The sequence below is a fragment of the Peromyscus eremicus genome, chromosome X (assembly GCF_949786415.1).
Source record: "Peromyscus eremicus chromosome X, PerEre_H2_v1, whole genome shotgun sequence".
NCBI lineage: Eukaryota > Metazoa > Chordata > Mammalia > Rodentia > Cricetidae > Peromyscus > Peromyscus eremicus.
This window is the reverse complement of record NC_081439.1, coordinates 115,123,480-115,145,499: the sequence shown is the minus strand read 5'-3', so window position 1 is coordinate 115,145,499 and position 22,020 is coordinate 115,123,480. Positions and strand designations below refer to the sequence as shown.

At 39.7% G+C, this 22,020-nt stretch overlaps 1 protein-coding gene across 2 annotated transcripts in view; it reads right to left on the bottom strand.

The window, feature by feature from the left end:
* Slc9a6 (solute carrier family 9 member A6) overlaps positions 1–22,020 on the bottom strand; it is a 60,393-nt gene that overhangs the window by 18,936 nt on the left and 19,437 nt on the right. For both annotated transcript variants that reach the window (XM_059250078.1, XM_059250077.1), the window contains exons 6-11: positions 20,855–20,960; positions 13,050–13,191; positions 10,515–10,620; positions 10,159–10,247; positions 6,929–7,042; positions 354–465 (exon numbers count right to left, since the gene is read on the bottom strand). In XM_059250078.1, the coding sequence (XP_059106061.1) occupies positions 354–465; positions 6,929–7,042; positions 10,159–10,247; positions 10,515–10,620; positions 13,050–13,191; positions 20,855–20,960 (669 nt within the window). The remainder of the gene's footprint in view (positions 1–353; positions 466–6,928; positions 7,043–10,158; positions 10,248–10,514; positions 10,621–13,049; positions 13,192–20,854; positions 20,961–22,020) is intronic.

Below are 22,020 nucleotides of genomic sequence, written 5' to 3'. Positions count from 1 at the left end.
GAGACACTAGGCTCAATCTCCAGAATTGAAAAAAGGGAAAACAAGCAAGTTATTTGCAGGGTTGGGCAGTTCCGGGTAGAGCTGCTATAAACATCCACTTGCAGGTTTTTCTGTAAAAATGTATTCGTCGTCTTTAACTTCTTTACTTTGTGTGACATATTTTGAAATCAAAGATTTGGAAGCATAGCGTGAAAAGTTCCCACAGAAGAGAAGGGGAACTGATAAGGAGTTTTCTATTTGAGGATTCAGTTTCAATGTTGCTGACATAAAACCTCAGTCTCAGACTATAGAAGTTAGCATATGTGGTGCAAATGGGAGCTTAGGGGTAGACCAGAGAAGAAATTGAAACTTACCTGCAAACATCATCATGTGTTGAAAATTTGATCCAATCTTACTTCTTCTACCCAAATTAAGTAAGAGAGACAAGGGGTAAATATTGGCAGCTCTTCCCAAGAAAATAGCAATCTAAAATCATTAAGAGGTTAAGGATCGTTTGTTTTACTACTGGTAAGTTAAGCTATACATTCAAGGTGGGAGTAAGTACCCTGTCTATTGACAACACTGTAACAAAGTGTCATCTGCTAGAACGGTCTATCTATACCTACAGAGCAACTGGAATACAGTCAGGATTACTGGGGAACTGCCACTTCATTTTATTCCATTCAAATGAATTTAAATTGAAATAATCAGGGCTGCAGAGATGGCTCAGTGGTTAAGAGCACTAGCTGCTCTTCCATAGGTCCTGAGTTCAATTCCCAGAAACCATATGATAGCTCACAACCATCTATAGTGGGATCTGATGCCCTCTTCTGGCATAAAGTTGTACATGCAGATAGAGCACTCATATACATAAAATAAATCAATAAATAAATCTTAAATTGAAATAATCACATGTGGCTAGTAATTAACAGACTTGATAGTGAATGTCTGGCATGTAGGAAATTCATTAAGTGAAGAAAAAGATGTCTAAAAGAGGACCTTCTTTATTATTAACATCACAGACACATTCATTTCCATTGCAGTGTTGAGAAGAAGAAAAGTCAAGCTGCCTCTTCCTTCCTAAGAATACAAAAAAGGGCAGTTCAGTCGCTTCATGTCCCTGAAATTCCTGCAAAGCCCTGCTGGGGCTCACTAAATGTGTACTTCCAACCTGCACAAAAGGTCAGCTTTCATGTCAGTTCAGGTGGGTCTTAACTAAGAAACAGTTTGGGTGATTTTTTCCCACTCCTTCTCTACAGAAACCTGTACTTTATAATTGCAAATTTACTTCAGGGTTTACAACATCATCCTCACCACATTTCCTGAAATGAATAGAAAGGGAAATGTAATATTAAAAGCAAAGCAGCATGGCTGAAACAGTGCTGATGTAAACACCTTTCAAAGAGAGTACAATTGCTAAGGCCAAAGGGTGCGTGCAAGAATCATATACTCGTTGCTGGGCATAAGAGGTAGAAGCAGGAGGGCAGGAGTTCAAAGTTGGCTTTGGATGAAAAGTGAGTTTGAGGCTAGCCTGGGCTACATGAAACCTCATTCCCACCCCCTAAATAAAACAATGAACAACAACAAAAAAATTCACCAAAAAAGGAGAGAATGAAATGCTTGTTGATGGAGTTGTTTTCCAGGGAAGTGCTAGTTAACAATACTAGCACTGGCATATAGCCATGTACCTTGCAAAACTTCAAGCGAATAGTGCTTACACCATGGTGGTCCTGTACAATAATGGAGCTGAAAGATTCTTATTGCGTAATTACATCTAGCATAAACAGACCTACTATGCTGCCCCTCATATACAAGAACAGCACACACAATTATGTGTAGTACACAGTAGCTGGTAATAAGTGATTACTGGTTTTACATATTTACTATATTATGCTTTCTGTCATTATTTTAGTGTATCCTTTCTACTTACCAAACGAAGAGTTTGGATTGGGGAGATGGCTCAGTAAGTAAAGTCTGACAAGCTTAGGTCAATTCCTGGGACCCACATTGTGGAAGGAGAGAACTGAGTCTTAAAAGTTGTTCTCAGACATCCACACATAACCCATGGCATTTGTAAAGATAAGTCTACTGTGAAATAGCATGCAGCAACAGCCTCATATATCTCATGTTTATCAACTGTTCTAACTGTATGGACAAGCTTCTCTGAATAACTGACTTATATCATGTAGGTTTATGTAAATGTATTCTATGATGCTCCCACAATGACAAAACTGCCTGATGACACACTTCTCCAAATGTATCTCCACCTTTAAGCAGCACATGAGCATCTACATATACTGCAACTGAACAACTAAACAACTGAATGGAAGATGCTAGCAGTCAAGTTCTTTATCCTGGGAATGGAAGTGTACAAACCAAAAGAGAAGACAGTTGACTGGTAATGGTAAGAGCTTACAGTTGGAGACATCAGTACAAACTCATGACAGGAGATGTCGATGGTTACAAACAGAAATATTTATGGATGTGTGTATATGTACATGACTTACTACACACATGGATAACACCTTCCTCTGTCCATGGGCAGGGTCTAGAACAGTGGTTCTCAACCTTCCTAAGGCTGTAGCCGTTAATACAGTTTCTTATGTTGTGGTGACCCCCAACCATAAAATTATTTCACTGCTACTTCATAACTGCAATTTTGCTACTGTTATGAACTGTAATATAAATATGTATTTTCCAATGGTCTTAGGTAACCCGTGAAAGGGTTGTTTGACCCGCAAAGGGGTTGTGACCTATAGGTTGAGAACCACTGGTCTATAAAAAAGAACATCCAGTATCCTAAGTATACCCAAAGCCCAGATCTTGGTTCCCAATACCATCTTCCCAATAAAAGGAACCAGAGCTCCTTGGAGAAATAGATAGTTCTTGGGTATAAAGTGCACAAAATGAACAGAGGTATCTTATACTTCCAGAAAGTAAGAAGTGTTAAAAAACAAAACCCAAGTCCCCAAACCACGATGACAAGGCATCTCAAATGGAAGCAGGGGTCTACCAAACAAGCTTCTAATGGCTAAAGTTGGGACAGTTTGCACAATAAAACTTTAAAAAAAAATGTTGTAAATAATCCAATGTATAAAACAATAAATAAGTATTGTTCAAATAAATGATGCCAGAAATAAATAACTGACAAAACATCAAGTGAGGGAGAACAGATAAATCTCCTATGTAAAGAATTACAAGCAATTTTGTAAACATTTAGTCCTCGGGGAGAGGAACCCTAACTCCACAGTCCCTAAATGTGGGCTGCATGGGGTGACTTCTTTTCTAAGCAGGACAAGATAGAAAAAGATGAGCAACCCTGCAATGGGGAAACCTGGCAGCCATGTGACTAAAACTAACATCACCACATTAACGTGTTAATAAATACGTGTCCTCGACACAATGTCAATGACACTTCATTTCCCTAGTATTCCTCCCAAAATACCTGTTACCCAGTGTGACCTTGGGATAACATGAGACAAATTTCAGTTGAGGAATACTCTACAAAACACCTGGTCAGTACTCTCAAATTGTTCAGGGCTCCCTAAAATTAAGGAACAACTGAGAAACTGTTAGTCAAATGGAAGCCAAAGAAATGTACACAGCAAAAGTAATGTGCTGTCCTGGGTAGGACCTTGATATAGCAACAGCATGCTAGAGGAAGGCCATGAGACTCAGGATGAGCATGAAGTTGGATGAATGGATTGTTACAGGCATGTTCCTTGTGACAAATGTACTATGCTGATGTGAGGTGCTAACAGGGAACTGGGGTGTGAGCTATAGGACAGCTTTCTGTGTTATCTTCATTATTCTTTTCATAAATGTAAAATACACTAAAATTTAAAATGTCTTTGGAAGTAATTCCATTAGAAAAAAGAAAAAGAAAATGTAACAGCAGCAAAAAGGTATGGGAGGCGGCTGCTAGTTTTCAAAAATCTGTACCTAGTCTTTCCTTCTAAGCACAAGACCCTCTTCCCCTTTAGCCCCAATTTTTGAGTACATAGCCACCCAGATAAAGAGTATGATTCTTAGCTTCCCTTGCAGGTAGGTGTTGCCAGCATTGCTATGTGTAAGTGGTGTGTACACTTAAAGATAATTAGGAGGCACAAGGGTGAGACGCCATGGACCACAAGAACTCGGGTAACTCCCTATGCAGAGCAGCACCAAGGCTGCCCAAGTTCATAACAATCCTACAGTCACACAAGCTGAGACTTTTACATAAGAAATAAACTTCTGTCTCATTTCACTCATTTCAACCTGGGTCAATTTGAGTCCTTGTCACACAAAACCAAATATAACCCAGGCTACCAGAGACAGGACAGCTTTGACCTGTTAAGAATCATTTTCTTTCTTTTTTTAAATTACAATTCCCTCTCCCACCCCTTCCCCCACCTCCCCCTCAGCCTACTCCACATTTACTCCTCCAAAAGGGTAAGGGCTCCCATGGGGAGTCAGTAAAGCCTGGTACATTCAGTTGAGGCAGGACCAAGCCCCTCCCTGCTGCATCAAGGTTGAGCAAGATGTCCGACCACAGGTAATGGGCTCCAAAAATCTAGCTCATGCACCAGGGATAGATCTTGATCCCACTGCCAGGGGCCCTCAAACAGACCAAGCTACACAACTGTCACCCACATGCAGAGGGCCTAGTCCAGTCCCATGCAGGTTCCACAGCTATCAGTCTAGAGTCTGTGAGCTCCCCTGCAAAAAGAATCATTTTCATAGATTCTTTATTGATAATCTCAAGTCCTAACAAACTCAGAAACCCTGCAATTATTTAACCTTATTTCTAGGTTAACTACTATAGATTAAACTACTGTGGCTACTCAAAAAATTTCAACTAGTGACAAGCTCTGAAGCGATGTCTTCAGGCTTAGGCTCTCTCTTATTGACAGGACTTTGCTGTTTTGCTGGAAGACTGCAGAATAGCATTTCAATAAAATCTCACTTTCTAACATTGATCTTGTGTGGTTTTCATTTTTTTAATTTACTGCTCTCTCTGTCAGAATCTGGATTCTTAAGTGTTTTTAATGCTTCTTTTGAAAATCACTTATTTAAGTATTCATTTCCCTGACTGCAATCTTTCCTTCCACATCTCAAGTACCCGGTTCTGATGGTCCAGCTCCCTGGGCTCTTCAGTCCAAAGACCACTCTAGTCTTGCCTCTGATGGTCAGCCCCCTTCTTTCTTCACTTCACTTCTTTTCCATGTTGTAGAGACACTCTTCCCAGTCTACATCTATTTTGTTCTTTTCTCTTTCCATCACACTCACTCAACAAAACCACAAACCTCAATGGGCCCAATGTTTCTTTTTGTCCTGTGCTTACCGTTAAGTCTTCCTGGACAGAGTCACATGACACGGAAGATTGGTATCTTGCAAGTATCTATTCCTCAAAGTCAAATGGGTCCCCATTTAATGCTCAGCAATCGGACTGCAATTCTTTGACTGATTTTCTCCTTCAAACTTTCTATCTTCCCCCAAACACTTATCTGTGGAAGCCAGCCTCCAAGATGGTCCCTAATGACCCCTGCCTCCTTTTATACTGTGTGATCCCCACTCACACTGTACCACAGTTGGTCTGTATGACCAGCAGAATATTGCAGAAGTGATGATGAGATTTCCCTTCCAACATTGGTCTATAAAGGGCACCTTTGCTTCCATCCTTAGACTCTTTCAGCTCACTCACTCTGGGAATCCATGCTGAAACTTCCTCTAAGGCTAGGTCCTACAGAAAGATGGTCCTTTCTGTTGACAGCCATATGAGTGAGGTTGTCATGGCTCCTCCAGCCCTAGATCAGTCCTCAGCACCATACCAGCAAACCATATCACTGTAAGGATATGGTGCCAGAATCACTCAGCTAAGATATTCCAGGATTCCTAACCCTCAGATACCATGTGAGGTAAAGAATGGTAAGTTTCCAGACTATTTCTTACACAACAAATAACTTGTACACCTGTCTATCCTACTCTCAGCAGGCAATATCACTTCCTACTTTATAATATAGAAGCCATCAGCTAGGAGCTCCACTTTCTTACCATATCTCCGTCACTAACTGGGGAAGCTGCCCTGCGCAGAGGCCAGTTTCTCTATAAACTCCAGAGTCCACCTGTCCCCATCTTGTCATGAGGATGTCTTTCATGCTCTCAGATTCTTTCTTTCAAGTTGCTTTTACTTTTTATTTATTTTATTACATTTATTATTCATGCCACAAGTGTGGAGGTCAGACGCCAACTTGCAGGCATCTGTTCTCAACTTCCATCCCAAGGGTCCCAAGGAATGAACTAAGATTGTCAGTCATGGTGACAATCATCTCTACTCTCAGAGACACTTTGCCAGCCCCTCAAGTTGGCTTTAACGGTGAAAGTACTCATTTATATGACAGAGAAAAGACGGGAAAGAATATGGCCTCACTCAAGTGTCCTCATCTTTGCCACACTGTCCTGTGCCATAGATGCTAACTCTTCCCCAGATTCAAGCTTGCTCTCTCTCTTTAGTAACTAAGGACAGTTTTTGTTCCTTCTGTTGTGCTGTGCTGGAGACGGAAGTCAGGGTTTCCTAGGGAAGCAGCTTGCTGTCAAGCTACCCCACTACTCCACTTTCAAATTTGATTTTGAGACAGGAGTGTGTTACAATGGCCTGACACTTCAGATCTTCTTCCCACCTTCACAGCGGTTATAGTCAGGTGGCACCATGCCTATCGATGGACAAACACTTTTACCTTTGAGGTTGGCAGAGAGGTAAGAGACTTCTGTCACTCCAATCTGTCACCATTTTTGTGCAATAAATTCAAATAGAAATAGAACGGGAAAAATGATTAGAATGGAATTGGGGAAAACAGCTGATATGCTTACTTGTTTTCTCAGAAAAAAACCCACACATTTAAATATTTTATCAACCACATGAAGATCTCAATTAAAATTGTTTTCAAAACAGACACATGATAAAGGATACAAATGCTCCTACTACAAATGTTGGGTTGAAGACATGGTTCTGGAAGGTGAACAGCGTCAGCCCCATGTAGGAGAAGATGAAATTCTCCGCTAAGAAATTGAGAAGCTCAAACAACTGAAATTAAATTTAAAAGGTTCCAATAAGTAAGTGTCACACTGAAAACGTGAGTAACAGACATTTTAAATATGTAAAGCCCATATACACACCTGAAAGCATGTGACTCAGAGGGGAACACATGTAGAGATGGTGTTTCCAAACCCACAGAAAGAGCTAGAAATGGTGTGCCCTCCTGTCCCCCAGCAGCTCCCTTCTCAGTCCTCATCATTGGCTATTCTTCTCATCCAAACCCCATGTTCCTTTTGAAATGCCCTAGCCTAGCTTCCATCACTTTCTGTACACGATTCTGAAGCCTAAGTGGCAAGCACTTCATGCCCATTTCTCATCTCCACCCAGTGAGTCTCACTTAAAATGAGTTTCAAGATACTTTCCTCTACAAATTACAAAACAGTTCAGCTACTTTTGCCCTGGTGGAGGATCTTGCATGACCACTGTGATATCACTGGGTGCTGTCTGTCACCTTTGCTTTTTCACTAGGTCTTAGCTTCTCAGTTTACGGAAATAGGGCTGCTCTATGACAGTATGAACCTAGCACCCTCCCTGATGCCTGTCAAGGTCTACGCATTCACATCCTTGTTTCCACTGCAGGGGTACAAGAATTTTCCAATAAAGTGAAGGCCCTCCATCAGCTCTACTTTTCCTTGACCTTTCCCAGGAGCCACCTGGCCCACAACAACAGGAAAGATAAAGAATCTGAGCTCGGAGTCGAAATGCCTAGGCTTAAACCACATTTTCCCCTACTTGCTAGCTCTACGGCTTTGAGCAAATTTGTTGGTGTTTTTGTTTTTTGTTGTTGTTTGGATGGGATTCCTGGAACAGAGTTTTACCATGTAGCTTAGGGTGACCTTGAATTCCAGATTATCCTCTTCCATTTCCTAAGTACATGTGTTTATGTGTGTGCTGTGTTGTGTATATGAATGTAGGCACATATATCATAGAATTCATGTGAAGTTCAGGTGTCAATCTCAAGTATTAGTTCTTGCCTTCCACCTTCTCTGAGACAGGGTCTCTCTGTTGTTGTTTTTTTACTGTTTTGGATAGCAGGCTAGCTGACTGTCAGGTTTTTGAGATTTTCTTCTCTCTACTTCCCATCTTCTTTTAGGAACGCTAGGCTTATAGACACTCACGTTATGCATTAAACTTTTACATGTATTCTGGAGATTTAAAAGTCTCCACACTTGCACAGCAAGCTCTTTTACCTACTGAGCCAGCTCCCCAGTTCCTAAGTGTTTTTATTACAGGTATACACCATGCCTGGCTTACTTACTCTTTTTAAAAGCAGAGTTAGAAATGTTTTTTAAAGCAGAGTTGGAAGGTCTGGGGATACAGCTCAGTGGTAGAACACTTGCCCACCAAATAAGAGGCCCTGGGTTCAATCTCCAAAACTGCATAAAAAAGCAGAGTTGGCTTATTACCCCAAATAAGGGCAAACATTAAAATAGGTATATATTTTTCTATGAATGATTTAATATATTCTATATCCTATTTGCTTGCTTAATGGCTGTAAGTACAGTTTCTTTCATTATTACTATAGGCCTGATTACCATACTAAGCAAAGACTCCATGCACACTATCACATTTTAATCTCATGACTCAGGACGAAAGTACTATTATATCGCCATTTTAAGAGTACAAAACTGAAACACAGAGGAATTCTCTAACTTCTTCCTGATCACATAGCCAGAAAACAGTAGAATCAGTGTTGAGGGCCACAGTGGATCCAGAGTCTCAGCTCTAATTCTGAATGCAGGAACTGGCAAACTCCATTAGGTGCCAGAGAGTAAATATTATAGGCTTTGCAGACACAGAGTCTCTGTCACAACTCATCTTGGCCAGTTTAACACAAAAGCTGTATAGGCTATATATACATTAAAAGATGAGTGTGGCTCTGGCTTGAGAAAACTTTAGTAATGTACACTAAAATTGAGTTCCACATAGCTTTCATTATTCAAAAAATACTCTCCTGAGCTTTTCTTAACCATTTCAAATTATAAGAACGTTCTAGTTCACAAAATAGCCAAGACCAAATTTAACCTAAGGACTATGTCTGTTTCTACCAGGCCACCCAAATCCTTCCCATCCTTTAGATGCATCATTTCTACTACAATAACATCCAGTTCCTCCAGCCTCAAACTGTTTACTGTCTTCCCAGATGTTTTGTACAATGTAGAATTCCAAGTCCACGCACTATGATTCCTTCTGGTTATATGTATTTTCTGTATGCAAGTTTCATGTCACCAACAAGCTCTTAGCTTGCTGTTTTTATGCCCTACCTTGCCACCTAAAAAAAGACCACTCCCCTGGCTATTTTACAGCTGTGCATTCAGTGTACTAAATTATTTGACAAAAGGGATTTGTAACCTCCATATAAATGCTCTGGAGGGGGAGCCTAATTTCTTTTGCAGTGTTGGGGAAAGCATGTAGCTTGAGGAGGGGAAGGATTACTATTTTGCTTTACTATTGGTCCTTTCTAGACTCAACTCACCTTTTCTAGCCTTCTGCAAAACTGGAAGTTCCTAGTTCTTACTACCGTCATCTAATATGCCCACATTCCTATTGTAGACATTACAGTTCATTTATTAATTGCTCTTCTACGTCTCCTAAGACAGGAAAACAATATGCCTAATTCCGTCAGGATTCTTTTCAGGTAGCCTGTTCATAGGGTGCCCAGTCAATGACAGCGCGAGGCTCCTGGAAGGAGCAGTAATACAGGGCCTGAATGAAGAGTGCAGGAAGCTTAGTCTCTGTGTAGCTCAGCAGATCCAGATAAGAAGTCAACCTTTTCTACACTGCACAGCAGAAACTCTGATCAAGTCACAGTGGGCCTTCAAATCTTTCCTCTCAGCAGCCGCTGCATTAGGAAGATACTAAGAGAAGGGGAAGCCACTTGACTGCTTTCTGAAGTCCAATCCTAACAGCCTCTGGTTACTCTGCTGACCGACTCTGCCCTAGAAGCTGCTATCCTGCAACCGGCCAGCCCCATCCATTTCTAGAGTCAGGGGAAGAGAACACATTAGTTTGAAATGATCACAAATATTTAAGTTGAAAATTAAAACCTTTTGTTTTGCCAAGAGAAGGAAAACGTTATTCACTGTTTATAAAGTTTCTCTTACCTGCTTCGTTCTATGCTGAGACTCTGTGGACAAATTATTGTACGTATAATGTGCCTGTGTGATTCCACAAAACAATACTGCAACCACACCTGCAAACACAGAAAAGTCCAATTCACAGGAGGGCTCCTAAATTTTATACAAAATCTCCTATTTTACAGAAGTAGATTCCATGCATACATAATGTTGACCTTTTCATTTACTTTGACTTACTTCGTTGGGAGGAATCACTTCCTTGCATTGAACCTCCACCTTGACTCCCAACCAGGAGTGTGTTCAAACACTAAAGGAGTTGGCTCACTAGGAAAGGAGTTCTCTAAGTCACTCCTCATCGGGGCTTACAACGCAAAGTCACCTACCTGTGAAACCCCAGGCTTCAGCCAAAAGGAAGGTGCTCCAGGACATCAAGAAGAACAGACCCGTCTCCAGCAGCTGGAACTCCCTCAACTTGGTGAACTTTGTCACGTAAGACTGTTAAGCTTGGTAACAAGATCTCATAGTAACACACAAATATAACTAGAAAATAATGGTCAATTCAAGGTAGTTGTGAAAGTTCAGGAAGGGTTCTTGAGCCTCTCTAACACAAAAGGCACAAAGTAAAATGGTAAGAAATTCTTAGAATGAAATCTTATGGAGCTGCCCTCCTATCAGTGAGAAAATCTCACAAATTAGATGTTCCTACTGATTTATGAGTATGACATATTCTGCCTGAAAACACATAATAAAAGACAGAGATGAGATCAGCACACTGAAACACAACCATGCCAAAACTCTATTCACTTGTGGCCCAAAGCATGACAGTTTCCATAATTACAATTTGCATTTATAAAAACATGTAACTTCCACAGAGTTTCACATTTATTTGATCTTCTAACTCAACTGCAATACAAAGCATTCATCCCATGATGAAGAAACTGAGGCACTTCACTCCTTTATACTAATCTAAAAAAGTGTATGCTGGGTGATAGTGGAAGAGCCTGTGCCAAGTTATGATAAATCTAGGGCTAGAATCTAGAGTCAATTCATAAACTAGCACCATAACAAATAATAAGATACACTTCCTAGCCCTGAAGATCTTGTAGCAGAGAAGAAACACAGCACTGGCTCCCTTCAACCCCCGTTTTTTTTCCCTTCATGCCTCAGTTCACCAATTAAAAAGCCATGAATGATAACTGGGCATGGTGGCTCACACCTTTAATCCCAGAACTTGGGAAGCAGAGACAGGAGGATCTCTATGAATTCAAAGCCAGCTTGTTCTACAAAGCGAGTTCCAGGACAGCCAGAGCTGTCACACAGAGAAATCCTGTCTCAAAAAACCAAAACAAACAAACAAAAAACTCAGGAATGTACTCTCTTCCAGCATAAAACCAAGAGTATATTCAAAAAGAAGCACACCTGTGTTTTACATGAAAGCATCTTAAAAGATTTATAGTTGGTTGAAACTGGAGAGATGGCTCAATATTAAGGGCACTTGATATTCTTCCAAAAGATCTGAGTTGGGCTGTGAGGGTGGCTTACAACCACCTATAACTCAGCTTTTGGGGAGTCAACATCCTCTGCTGGCTTCTGGGGACACCTGCACACATGTGCCATACACTCACACATACACAGAAATAGAATAAAAAAATAAATTTTCAAAAAGAATTATAGCTAGTCCTACTCAATTTTCCCAACCTTCCACTCTCCTACACTGAGATCCAGGGTTCAAACGTCAAAACCTCTATCATATTTGTGTCTGCAAGGCGGGAGCCATGTTTGTCTTATCTTTGATTCCCAGACTACGGCATCTGGATTGTAGCAAGCAATCAGCAAATGTCTCCTGAATGAATATAAGAATCATTTGCCCTGTATTTCTCCTGGCTATCTAGTGACAGTATTAGGACTACAACTCAGGTCCTTTGGACTCTCAGGCCAGGGCTCTGGATGAACACGTATATGTGCTCACCCAGGAACCACACTTTCTGTTGTCCTGTTAAGCATGGAGAGAAGAGTGACAAAGATGACCAGCAGCAGAGAATACCCAAAGACTTTGGGGAGTCTATTTACTTCACACCAATTAATCTAGAACTTCAAAATCCATCCTCAAAGGGATAGTTGCATCTAGTCAAAGACTCTTGCAGTGACAGTTTAGGGGCAGTTTAGCATTGTGGTACAGGACAGCAATTCTAGCACTAAGTAGGCTAAGGCAGGAAGATCATAAATTTGAGAACAGCCTGGGCTACCATAATAAGATCCAGTCTCAAAAAAGGGAGTAGGGACTACTGAGATGGCTAAGTAGTTAACAATACTGGCTGCCCTTGAAGAGGATCTGGATTTCGCTCCAAGCACCCATACCCTCAGTGGCTCCAGTTTCAAGGGATCCAACATCCTCTTTTGGCCTCTGCAGGCATCATGTATGCACACAGTGTACAGACATACATACAGGCAAAACAGACATATACATAAAATTAAATTAAAAACATAAGGAGGGGGTGAGGGATGGGGGTACAGTTCAGTTGGTAGAAGGCTTGCCTGGCATGCACAAAGCCCTGGGTTTAAGCCTAAACACTGCACAAACTGGGTATGGTGGTATATGCCTATATTCCTAACACTTGGGAGGAAGAGACAGGAGGACCAGAACTTCCAGGCATCTTCAGCTCCATAGGAAATGCAAGGCCAGCCTGAAATACATGAGACCCTGCTCCTCATACACATTTTAAAGCACTGAGCCTATGCAAAACAATGGAATTCATTAAGTGATGTGTAACAAAGATTGCTTCTTGTTTTCAGAAAAACTTCTTGGCTAAAAGATTAGTAACTATAAAAGCAATTCCAGCCATGGAACTAGGAGAACCATGCCTCATTAAACTACCTCAGTAGGTTAAGAAGACAAAAGAAAGAGAATAAAAGGATATTAAAGCTGTCACCACTCCTGTAGCAGCACCCATTGCAAAAGATCCACTGAAGATCCCAAGGAAGATTCCAATAGACTTGAACATGGCTGTGACATCAAAGGTGTGGCTATTGTCTCCAGCTGGTTGGTATGCCACTATTGAGCTATAAAAAAAGACAAGATTGCTCTCAATTCTAGTAGCAACTTTTACTTTTAAAATATTATCCACATCTAGATATAATAGCATACACCTGCAACCTCAGCATTTGAGAGGCTAAGGCAGGAGAAACTCCGGTTCTAGGATAGCCTTGGCTATACAGTGACAAACTGCAACAACAAAAACAAAAACAAAAAATTGGAAGCATTTTCTAGTATAGAACTTCAATGACAAAATCAGAAGAAGAAAGAGACTTCCAACTGCTGTGGGATGTCTTTCTGTACACTGTGAATATGTGTTGCTCTGATTGGTCAATAAATAAAGCTGCATTGGCTTATGGCAAGGCAGCTTAGACGCAGGTGGAAATCCAAGCAGACAGACAGGAACAGAAAAGAGAGGCAGGGAGACGCCATCCTGCCATCCAGGGAGCACCATGTAATGTCACACAGGTAAAGCCATAGAACATGTAGCGACATATAGATTAATAGAAATGGGCTGAGTTTAGTTATAAGAGCTAGTTAGCAAGAAAATTGACCCATAGGCCATGGCCATGCAATTCATAATTGATAATAGCCTCTGTGTATTTACTTGGGTCTGAGCAGCTGCAGGACCAGGCAGGGCACAGGAAAACTTCCAGCTACATCCAACTCTTTGTATGTGAATTACAAAAGGCTACAAAAAAGAATCCTGCAGTATATACAGCTAGCAAGAAAACATAGCTTTCAGGAGCAGACCACTGTAAAGCTCTCTATTTAAAAGCTGTACCAATCCTTTTCCTCTTCATCCTCAATACTGAGCTTTTCTTTCTTTCTTTCTTTCTTTCTTTCTTTCTTTCTTTCTTTCTTTCTTTCTTTCTTTCTTCTTTCTCTCTCTCCCTTTGTGTCTCTCTCCCTTTCTCTCTCTCTCCCTTTTTCTTCCTCTCTCTCTCTCTCTCTCTCTCTCTCTCTCTCTCTCTCTCTCTATCTCTCTCTCTCTTTCTCCCCCTCACCCCTCCCTGTGTGGTGGCACATGCCTTTAATCCCAGAACTCAGGAGGCAGAGCCAGGCAGATCTCTGTGAGTTCAAGGCCAGCCTGGGCTACAGAATGAGTTCCAGGAAAGGCGTAAAGCTACACAGAGAAACCCTGCCTCAAAAAACCGGAGGGGGAAAAAAAAGAATTATCTGTTCTGAGTGCTCCAAAGCCCTAATATACTAATGAAAATAAACAAACCCTATTTGTTTCCTGAAGAGGCATAAGAATAAAAAGAACAGTGCTCAATATTCAACCCCATTGCATATGGTTCCTCTTATGGAAAAATGAAGGATTTTTCGAACTTTTAAAATGCCAGAATGGGCCAAATGCCTAATATGTATTTACTCATTAAAACAGACTTCTTCAGGCAAATGGGCTCAAAAGGTCTTCCAAGGAATTAGGACCCACTCTGGAGGACTTTGGGCATACCTAGCTGGATCCTACACCCTCAACTTAAGAAAGAGTCACTCTGAACCAAGTCAAGCCAGGCAATTAAAATGAACAATCTCTGTTTTGAACTCAAATTCCAAACCTGGTCTGAAAAGAGCTTCTTTTATAACAGTCACCCAAGGAAATAGAAATGACCAAGAAAACCACTTTTACCAGAAGGACTCTGCTAACAGTGTTTGCTGTTACTGAATCACTTCTCACCTCAGTTAATTAAGGTACCAGTTTCATGAAAAGTACAGACTCAAAGACACTATACAAGTCATGTCAAAGAAGTGGAAAAAAAAACACATTCCTAAGAATATAATGAATTCACCTTGAGCTTACTACAATTATTTTCTGGTTCAAGGCTAAAAAGTGTGTTACCTATACCATATATGACAAGTTCTTTTTATATCTCCCAGATTAAACTGTTAAAAACCAAGACCAAAGTATGATTTCCTAATTAGTATCTATTTCATTAAAGCACATCAATTTCTAGTAACAGCATTAAGAAATTTCTAACACTTAATCTGAGTTGAAATTTTTATACATTTGTGTTCAAAAGCTCAAAGTAACTAGATCACTTTGGAACTAAAAGAGTATAAATTGTTTTAATAACTGTGAAATGGCTTTTAATAGCACGATAAGTTTGCATATACACAAAAGGTCACACCATTGTAAGTGTGTGCGGTGGAACACTCTTCGTACACTGTAAATATGTATTACTCTCATTGGTTAAGAAAGAGCTAATTGGCTTATAGCTGGGCAGGAAGAGATTGGGTGTTAGAGCCAGACTAGTAAGATGCTGGGAAAAAGAAGGGCAGAGTCTCAGGAGTTGCCAGCCAGAGGCAGAGGAAGCAGGACATGTACAAAATGAGGTAACAAGTCAAAAACCACGGGGGCTGGAGAGATGGCTCAGTGGTTAAGAGCACTGGCTGTTCTTCCGGAGGTCCTGAGTTCAATTCCCAGCAACCACATGGTGGCTCACAACCATCTATAATGAGATCTGGTGCCCTCTTCTGGCATGCAGGCAGAACACTGTATACATAATAAATAAATAAATCTTTAAAAAAAAAACACATGTGGCAGCAATAAAGGAATAGAAATGGGTTAATTTAAAAGTTTTTTTTTTTTTTTTGGTTTTTCGAGACAGGGTTTCTCTGTGTAGCTTTGCGCCTTTCCTGGGACTCACTTGGTAGTCCAGGCTGGCCTCGAACTCACAGAGATCCGCCTAGCTCTGCCTCCCGAGTGCTGGGATTAAAGGCGTGCGCCACCACCGCCCGGCAATTTAAAATGTTAAGAGCTAGTTAGTAACAAGCCTAAGCAAGCAGCTAAGCACTTATAATTAATAAGTCTCTGTGGTTATTTGGGGAGCTAGCTGGTGAGACAAAACTGACTGGTGGGACAGAAAAACTCCACCTACAAGCGTGATATGACTATGCTATGTAACATTAAAATACATTCTACAGGAAGAAAACCATGCTTCTCTACTGCAACGTAGCAGGAATCTTAAAAGCTCTTATTAATAAAATCAAACCTGAGCCAGGTATTGGGTTGAACACTGGAAGATCAGAGAGACAGAACAAGCCACAGCTAACCTCACCTGGCCAACTTCTCAACCTTCATCCTCTTTGATAATATTTGTTTTCAAAATATTCAATGAAACATAATATGTATGCTCTGCCTCCTGAAGTTGCTCCCTTTGGATTAGTCTAAATTACAGTTTCACACTAATCATTATTTTATTCTTTAATCACTAAAATAAAGAACACATGATGGGCTTGTGTCTTCTGTTTTAGGCAAATGCTGACCTCTGGGTTGAAATCTTGACTCATTTTTTTCCATATCAGGACACATTCCATCTTGTAGCATAAATATTTACATGAATACTTTTCAAAAAATCCTAATATTAATGCAACATATGGTTCAAGGAAAAATCACCCCATCATCTACTGCCTTAACAGATGTGTCTTTTATCCTTCTGTATTTATTTTCTCTTTTTGTCACATGCATAATGTTTTGAATTCTTTATGAGTCATGGTTCCATAAGTACTTTAGTCTGGCTTTGAATTCACTGTGTAGCTGAGGATGACCTTGAATTACTGATCTTTCTGCCTTCACCAGCCAAGTACTGGGAATACAGGTATGTACCACCAGGCCTAGTTTTTATGTAGTACTAGGGATTGAACCCAACACTTTATGTGTGCTAAGCAAGCAGTCTATCAACTGTGCTATATACCAGCCCATGGTTTTGAACTCTACTTCTTCAATGAGCAATGAAACAAGAATTACAAAACCAAAATATTTAAGAATTCAAAATGGTATTAGCAGCATAATTTATTTAACCATTTGCCCATTGCTAGACTTTAAAAGTTGCTTCTAGGGCCTGGGGATAAAGTTCAGTTAACAGAACACTTGCCTAGCATACAAAAGGCATGCAAAAGGCCCTGTTTTTTCATTCCTGTACAACAGAAAATGAAAACAAAAACATAAACTGGACTTTCAAAAACTGCTCCTAATATTTCTTTCTTCAGCAGTATGGAAGAATATCTTTGTGACTTTTATATATTTTGGTCTACGCCTTTGTGCTATTTTCATCAAAACAGAGCATTACTGTAGCTACACGTCTTTTTATGTGCTGATCAAGTGCTTCCAAGACAGCTTCCATTTCTGGAGAGAAATATGGCAATATCGCTCACTTTTTAAAAGGTTATAGCCATTGGTGCTGTGCGATGGTCTTTCTGTACACTGTGAATATGTGCTGTTACTATTGGTTAATAAAGAAGCTGTGGCCGGGCGGTGGTGGCACATGCCTTTAATCCCAGCACTCAGGAGGCAGAGCCAGGTGGATCTCTGTGAGTTCAAGGTCTATAGAGTGAGATCCAGGACAGCCACCAAAACTACACAGAGAAACCCTGTCTCGAAAAACCAAAACAAACAAACAAACGAAGAAGCTGTTTTGGCCTATGGTAAGGCAGGATAAGACAGGTGGGAAATCCGAGAGAGAGAGACAGGGAGAAGAGGGCAGAGTCAGGGCAGACACCATCCAGCTGCCCAAGGAGCAAAATGCCAGCAGACTGGTAATGCCATGGCCCCATGGTAAAATGTAGATTAATAGAAAAGGGTTAATTTAAGATGTTAGAGCTAGCTAGCAATAAGCCTGAACCATAGATCAAACAGTTTGCAATTAATATTAAGCCTCTGACTGGTTATTTGGGTACCAGCAGGCAAGGAGAAAAGCTTCTGGCTACACACTGGCCTATAAATTTTACTTTAAAACATATCTTTGGGATCAACAAGATAGCTCAGTGGGTAAAGGCACTTGCTGCCAAGGCTGATGACCTGAGTTCAATTCCTGGAACCTACATGGTAGAAGGAGAGAACTGGCTCCCACCAAACAGAAACATAAATAAGTTCCAAAATAAACTTTATAAATTTAAAAGGGTTGCCTTAATCTGTTAATTGCTAAACAATTCACTCAGAAAGGCATTCTCTCCATACAAAATTGCCTTATAGAATATAAACAGCAATTACTAAACTAAGGGGATGCAATACAAGTAGAATATACTTAACACCCTTTGAAACACATCAAAGGTGAATGCAAAGTGAGTGTCAATATACCACTGAATACCTCCCTCTAGTAACTTCCCATGGCCAGGCAACACAAGTGCTTTCCTCTCATTTGGGGGCAGGAACTCGTTTGCTCAGCTCCATCGACACATCTATAGCTCACAGCTCCCCTGTTATAATGGTACCTCCCGTGAAGGCTGCAGCAGAGATGGCATGAGTTAACAATTCAGGAAGGTACTAGCTATGTATTATCCTTAAGAGAAAGAAATCATTCAAATTGTTTTCTAGAAGGCTTCATTCACTCACAGAACCCAATTTGAGAAAGGCTGCAATAGGAGGAGTATGGCCCTTTGTAAGAACATCCATGGAAAAGCTTTTTCTTTTGAACATATTTCTTCATCACTAAAACACAAATGTTTTCGATGTATGCGTTTTTCTTAACACTGGTCATATGCTAAAGTTACAGAAATGGGTTACTTCATTGATGGAAAATGTAAGGCACAGAAAACAACAGTTTAAGATAGGAACAGAACAGAACAAAGATTATTTTTGGACTCAACTCATTAGAGCAAAAAGAAAGGAATGCTTATCAGTAGATGATTAAACAGTAAAATAATTGTCTGGAGTAGCACTTAGGACTGAGAGTCTCGTGTACTTATATACACTAGAAGCTTCAATGATCTTTATCATGTCATGTTTCTGAAATACATAAATTAAAATTACACTATCCATCTATTCCTCCTTTTATACAGTATACAACTTTTATTTTGTACCTATCATCATTGAAGGTACTCACATTTAGCATCAGCATCAATATTAGTTATAGCCATTAGGTTTCATTTCTTAATTTAGTTATAAAAAATTCTGGCAACAGATACAGCAAGGAAGGAAGCAACACTTAAACATAGAGCATTCACAGAAAGGGATTTGAACTTTAAAATATTGCTATCCACATCATTGAAGGGGTTAGTGTTTTATTTCTGAAAGGGTAATTTCTCATTGCACAGTAAGGCAACAGTGGTAGTCGGGCTGTGCAAAACAGAATCCGTGACTTATGACTCTTGTATAACTAACAAAGTAGAAGTTAAGGAGAGAAATTAAATTAATGAGAAAATGTAAAGGGCTTTTTCTTCTTCTTGCTCATGGCAAGTTTTAGCATAAGGTGAAGGTAGTTGCCCATATGATTGCATATGTCCTTAGTTAAGAGTGAGTTCCTCAGGGGTACAGAACATCTTCTACCTGCAAACACCTTGTAACAACACGTACAGCAATTTCTATACTTAGATAAAAGGCATTGCTCATTCAACAATTATCATCAAGAAAAGTACATTTAACACATCTAAGATAAGAACATTTCTCAGGTGATTATGGTAAGTAAGAAAAATGAATTGAACTACAATATAGTTTCTCAATTATCAAGCTGGCAAAAATATAAAATCTAGAATAATAGTTTACTGGGGAAGCGCTGAGGAAAGATTGTCTCATATCATGGTGGTTCAAGTATAAAATGATACAATCCTTTGACTGGCAACTTGCCAATATTAAATAAAACTAAAATTGCATTTGTCCTTTAAAGCAACCACAAATCTCAGTCACTTCTGAAATTTAATCTACCATATACCTATGCCTATGCCAATTGAAGAAAGCTCTAGGTTAAACACTGCAGCTTCCTTTGGGAAAGCAAAGGACTGAAAGTTTTTCAAATATCCAGTGGTAAAAGACTGAGGGAGAGAAAAAAGAATTACAATGCCGTTCAGAGAATACCACAAGCTGCAAAGAATAAACAAATCTTTTGATGTGAAAATATAGCTAGAATATACCTATGTATAAGCTACTTCCAAGATAAAAATTGAGTGGCTGGGGATGTAGTTCAATGCTAGGGCACTTACCTAGCACACACAAGGCTACAGGTTCAATCCCCAAAACTGCCAAAAGTTAAAAATAAAAACAGAAATGAGAAGCAAATAAAAATATATCCCTATCTGTGACTGGATTTGAAGAAACAGTGAGACATGAAAGAAACTTTTTTTATTAAACAGTTCTCAGGAGCTAGGAAAACAAGGATTAGCGCATAAGAACAGAATTTCTCTTTTTTTCTTTTCTATTTTTCCTTTTTTGGTTTTTCAAGACAGTTTTTTTGTGTAGCCTTCACTGTTCTAGAACTAGCTCTGTAGACCAGGCTAGCCTTGAACTCAGAGATCCACCTGCTCCTGCCTCCTGAGTGCTGGGATTAAAGCTGTGTGCTACCACTGCCTGGCAAAGAACAGAACTTATATACAAACCTTTTCGTGCAGTTTTGAATTCAAAACTTAAACCTAAGTAAAAATGTATTTGTGTTATAATGTTAAAACAAATAATAAAATTACAGACATTAAAATGACTATTATATAAATGCATGGCAAACAAAAAAGCAGAAGGAACAGTCCTGGATTTTTATAGGAATTATTTTGATATGATGAGAATATATATCAATTTTTCTTTCATTTTTCCATGCATTTTTCCAAGTTATCTATAAAATGAATGTTCCTGCCAGAGCAAGGAAAAAAGACTCATTGTTTCAAATATTTCTAGTCATAATGTACTTTACTCAACAACTGACTTTCAGCAGCTAGTACCCTTGCATGTACCATTCCGAGTATAAAAAGAAAATTGGTACTCACGAGGACAGCACTATGGCAACGGCATCATTGAGGACACTTTCGCCGAAGAGAAGAGCATAGAGTTCAACATCAACTTGAAGTTCATGGAAGATGGCAAGAACAGTCACTAGTAGATAGAAAGAATCAGAGGAATACTGAGACATCACAAACACAGCATATGTCCCTCAACAGCTGTTAGATGGTATTTGGAAATTCATGTTTTCCTTTCTAACATTCTCTTACTGAATTAAAGATTTAGTAATTTTCTGACACTATTTGTTCTTAATTGGCTACATGCAACACCACCTTTCTCAAAAACAGCTGAAAATAATCTTGAAGGACTGAGTTGGCCTACTGTCTTCATGCAAATTTGAAGAGTCTGGTTTTGTACATTTATTTCCTATAAAGAGTATATTCAGAATTTTTATAGACTAAGTAGCACCTAATCTTTAATAAAGAAGAAAATATGAAAAGCATCTCTTTCTGTAAACACCCCTTCTCCCTTGGAGCTTTACAACTCACTTCTACTTAACTTGCAAATTGAAACCATACCAAGTTTAGTAAAGCCCTCAGGAAATGAAAATGCACCTTTAGCTTATTGGTTGGCATAAGATTTATGACCAGAATAACAGCTGCCATATTTAACTGATGAAGAAGCCAACTATCAGGATATTACAGGGTAAGAAGGATAGAAAACACAACACTCCCTTCTTTTGGGGAAGCAATTATATTAGATTTTTAGAAAATCAGATAAGACTGATAAGTTACACTGTAACTTTCATTGCTGGGTCACATATTGCTCACCCATTAAATAAATCCAAGCAGATATGAAAAATTAATACAGCCAGAAACGAGAGCATTTTCAAAGAGGAAACATAAAAACAGAAAGCTTGTGTTTTAAAAGATATAATTTATATTGCAAAACACGAGAGCGGACATATTAACATGCAGATATGTCAAATTTCTACATATACATGCATGAAATTCTGAAAAGCAAAGAAAACCTGGGGGCCAGAAGTGACTCAGTGGTTAAGAACACTGGCTCTTCTTCCAGGGACCTGGAGCTCAATTCCCAGCACCCATGTAGAGGCTCAAAGTAGTCTCTAACTCTAGTTCCAGGGGACCTGACAACTTCTTCTGGCCTCCTCGAACACCAGGCATGCACATGGTACACAGATATTCATGCA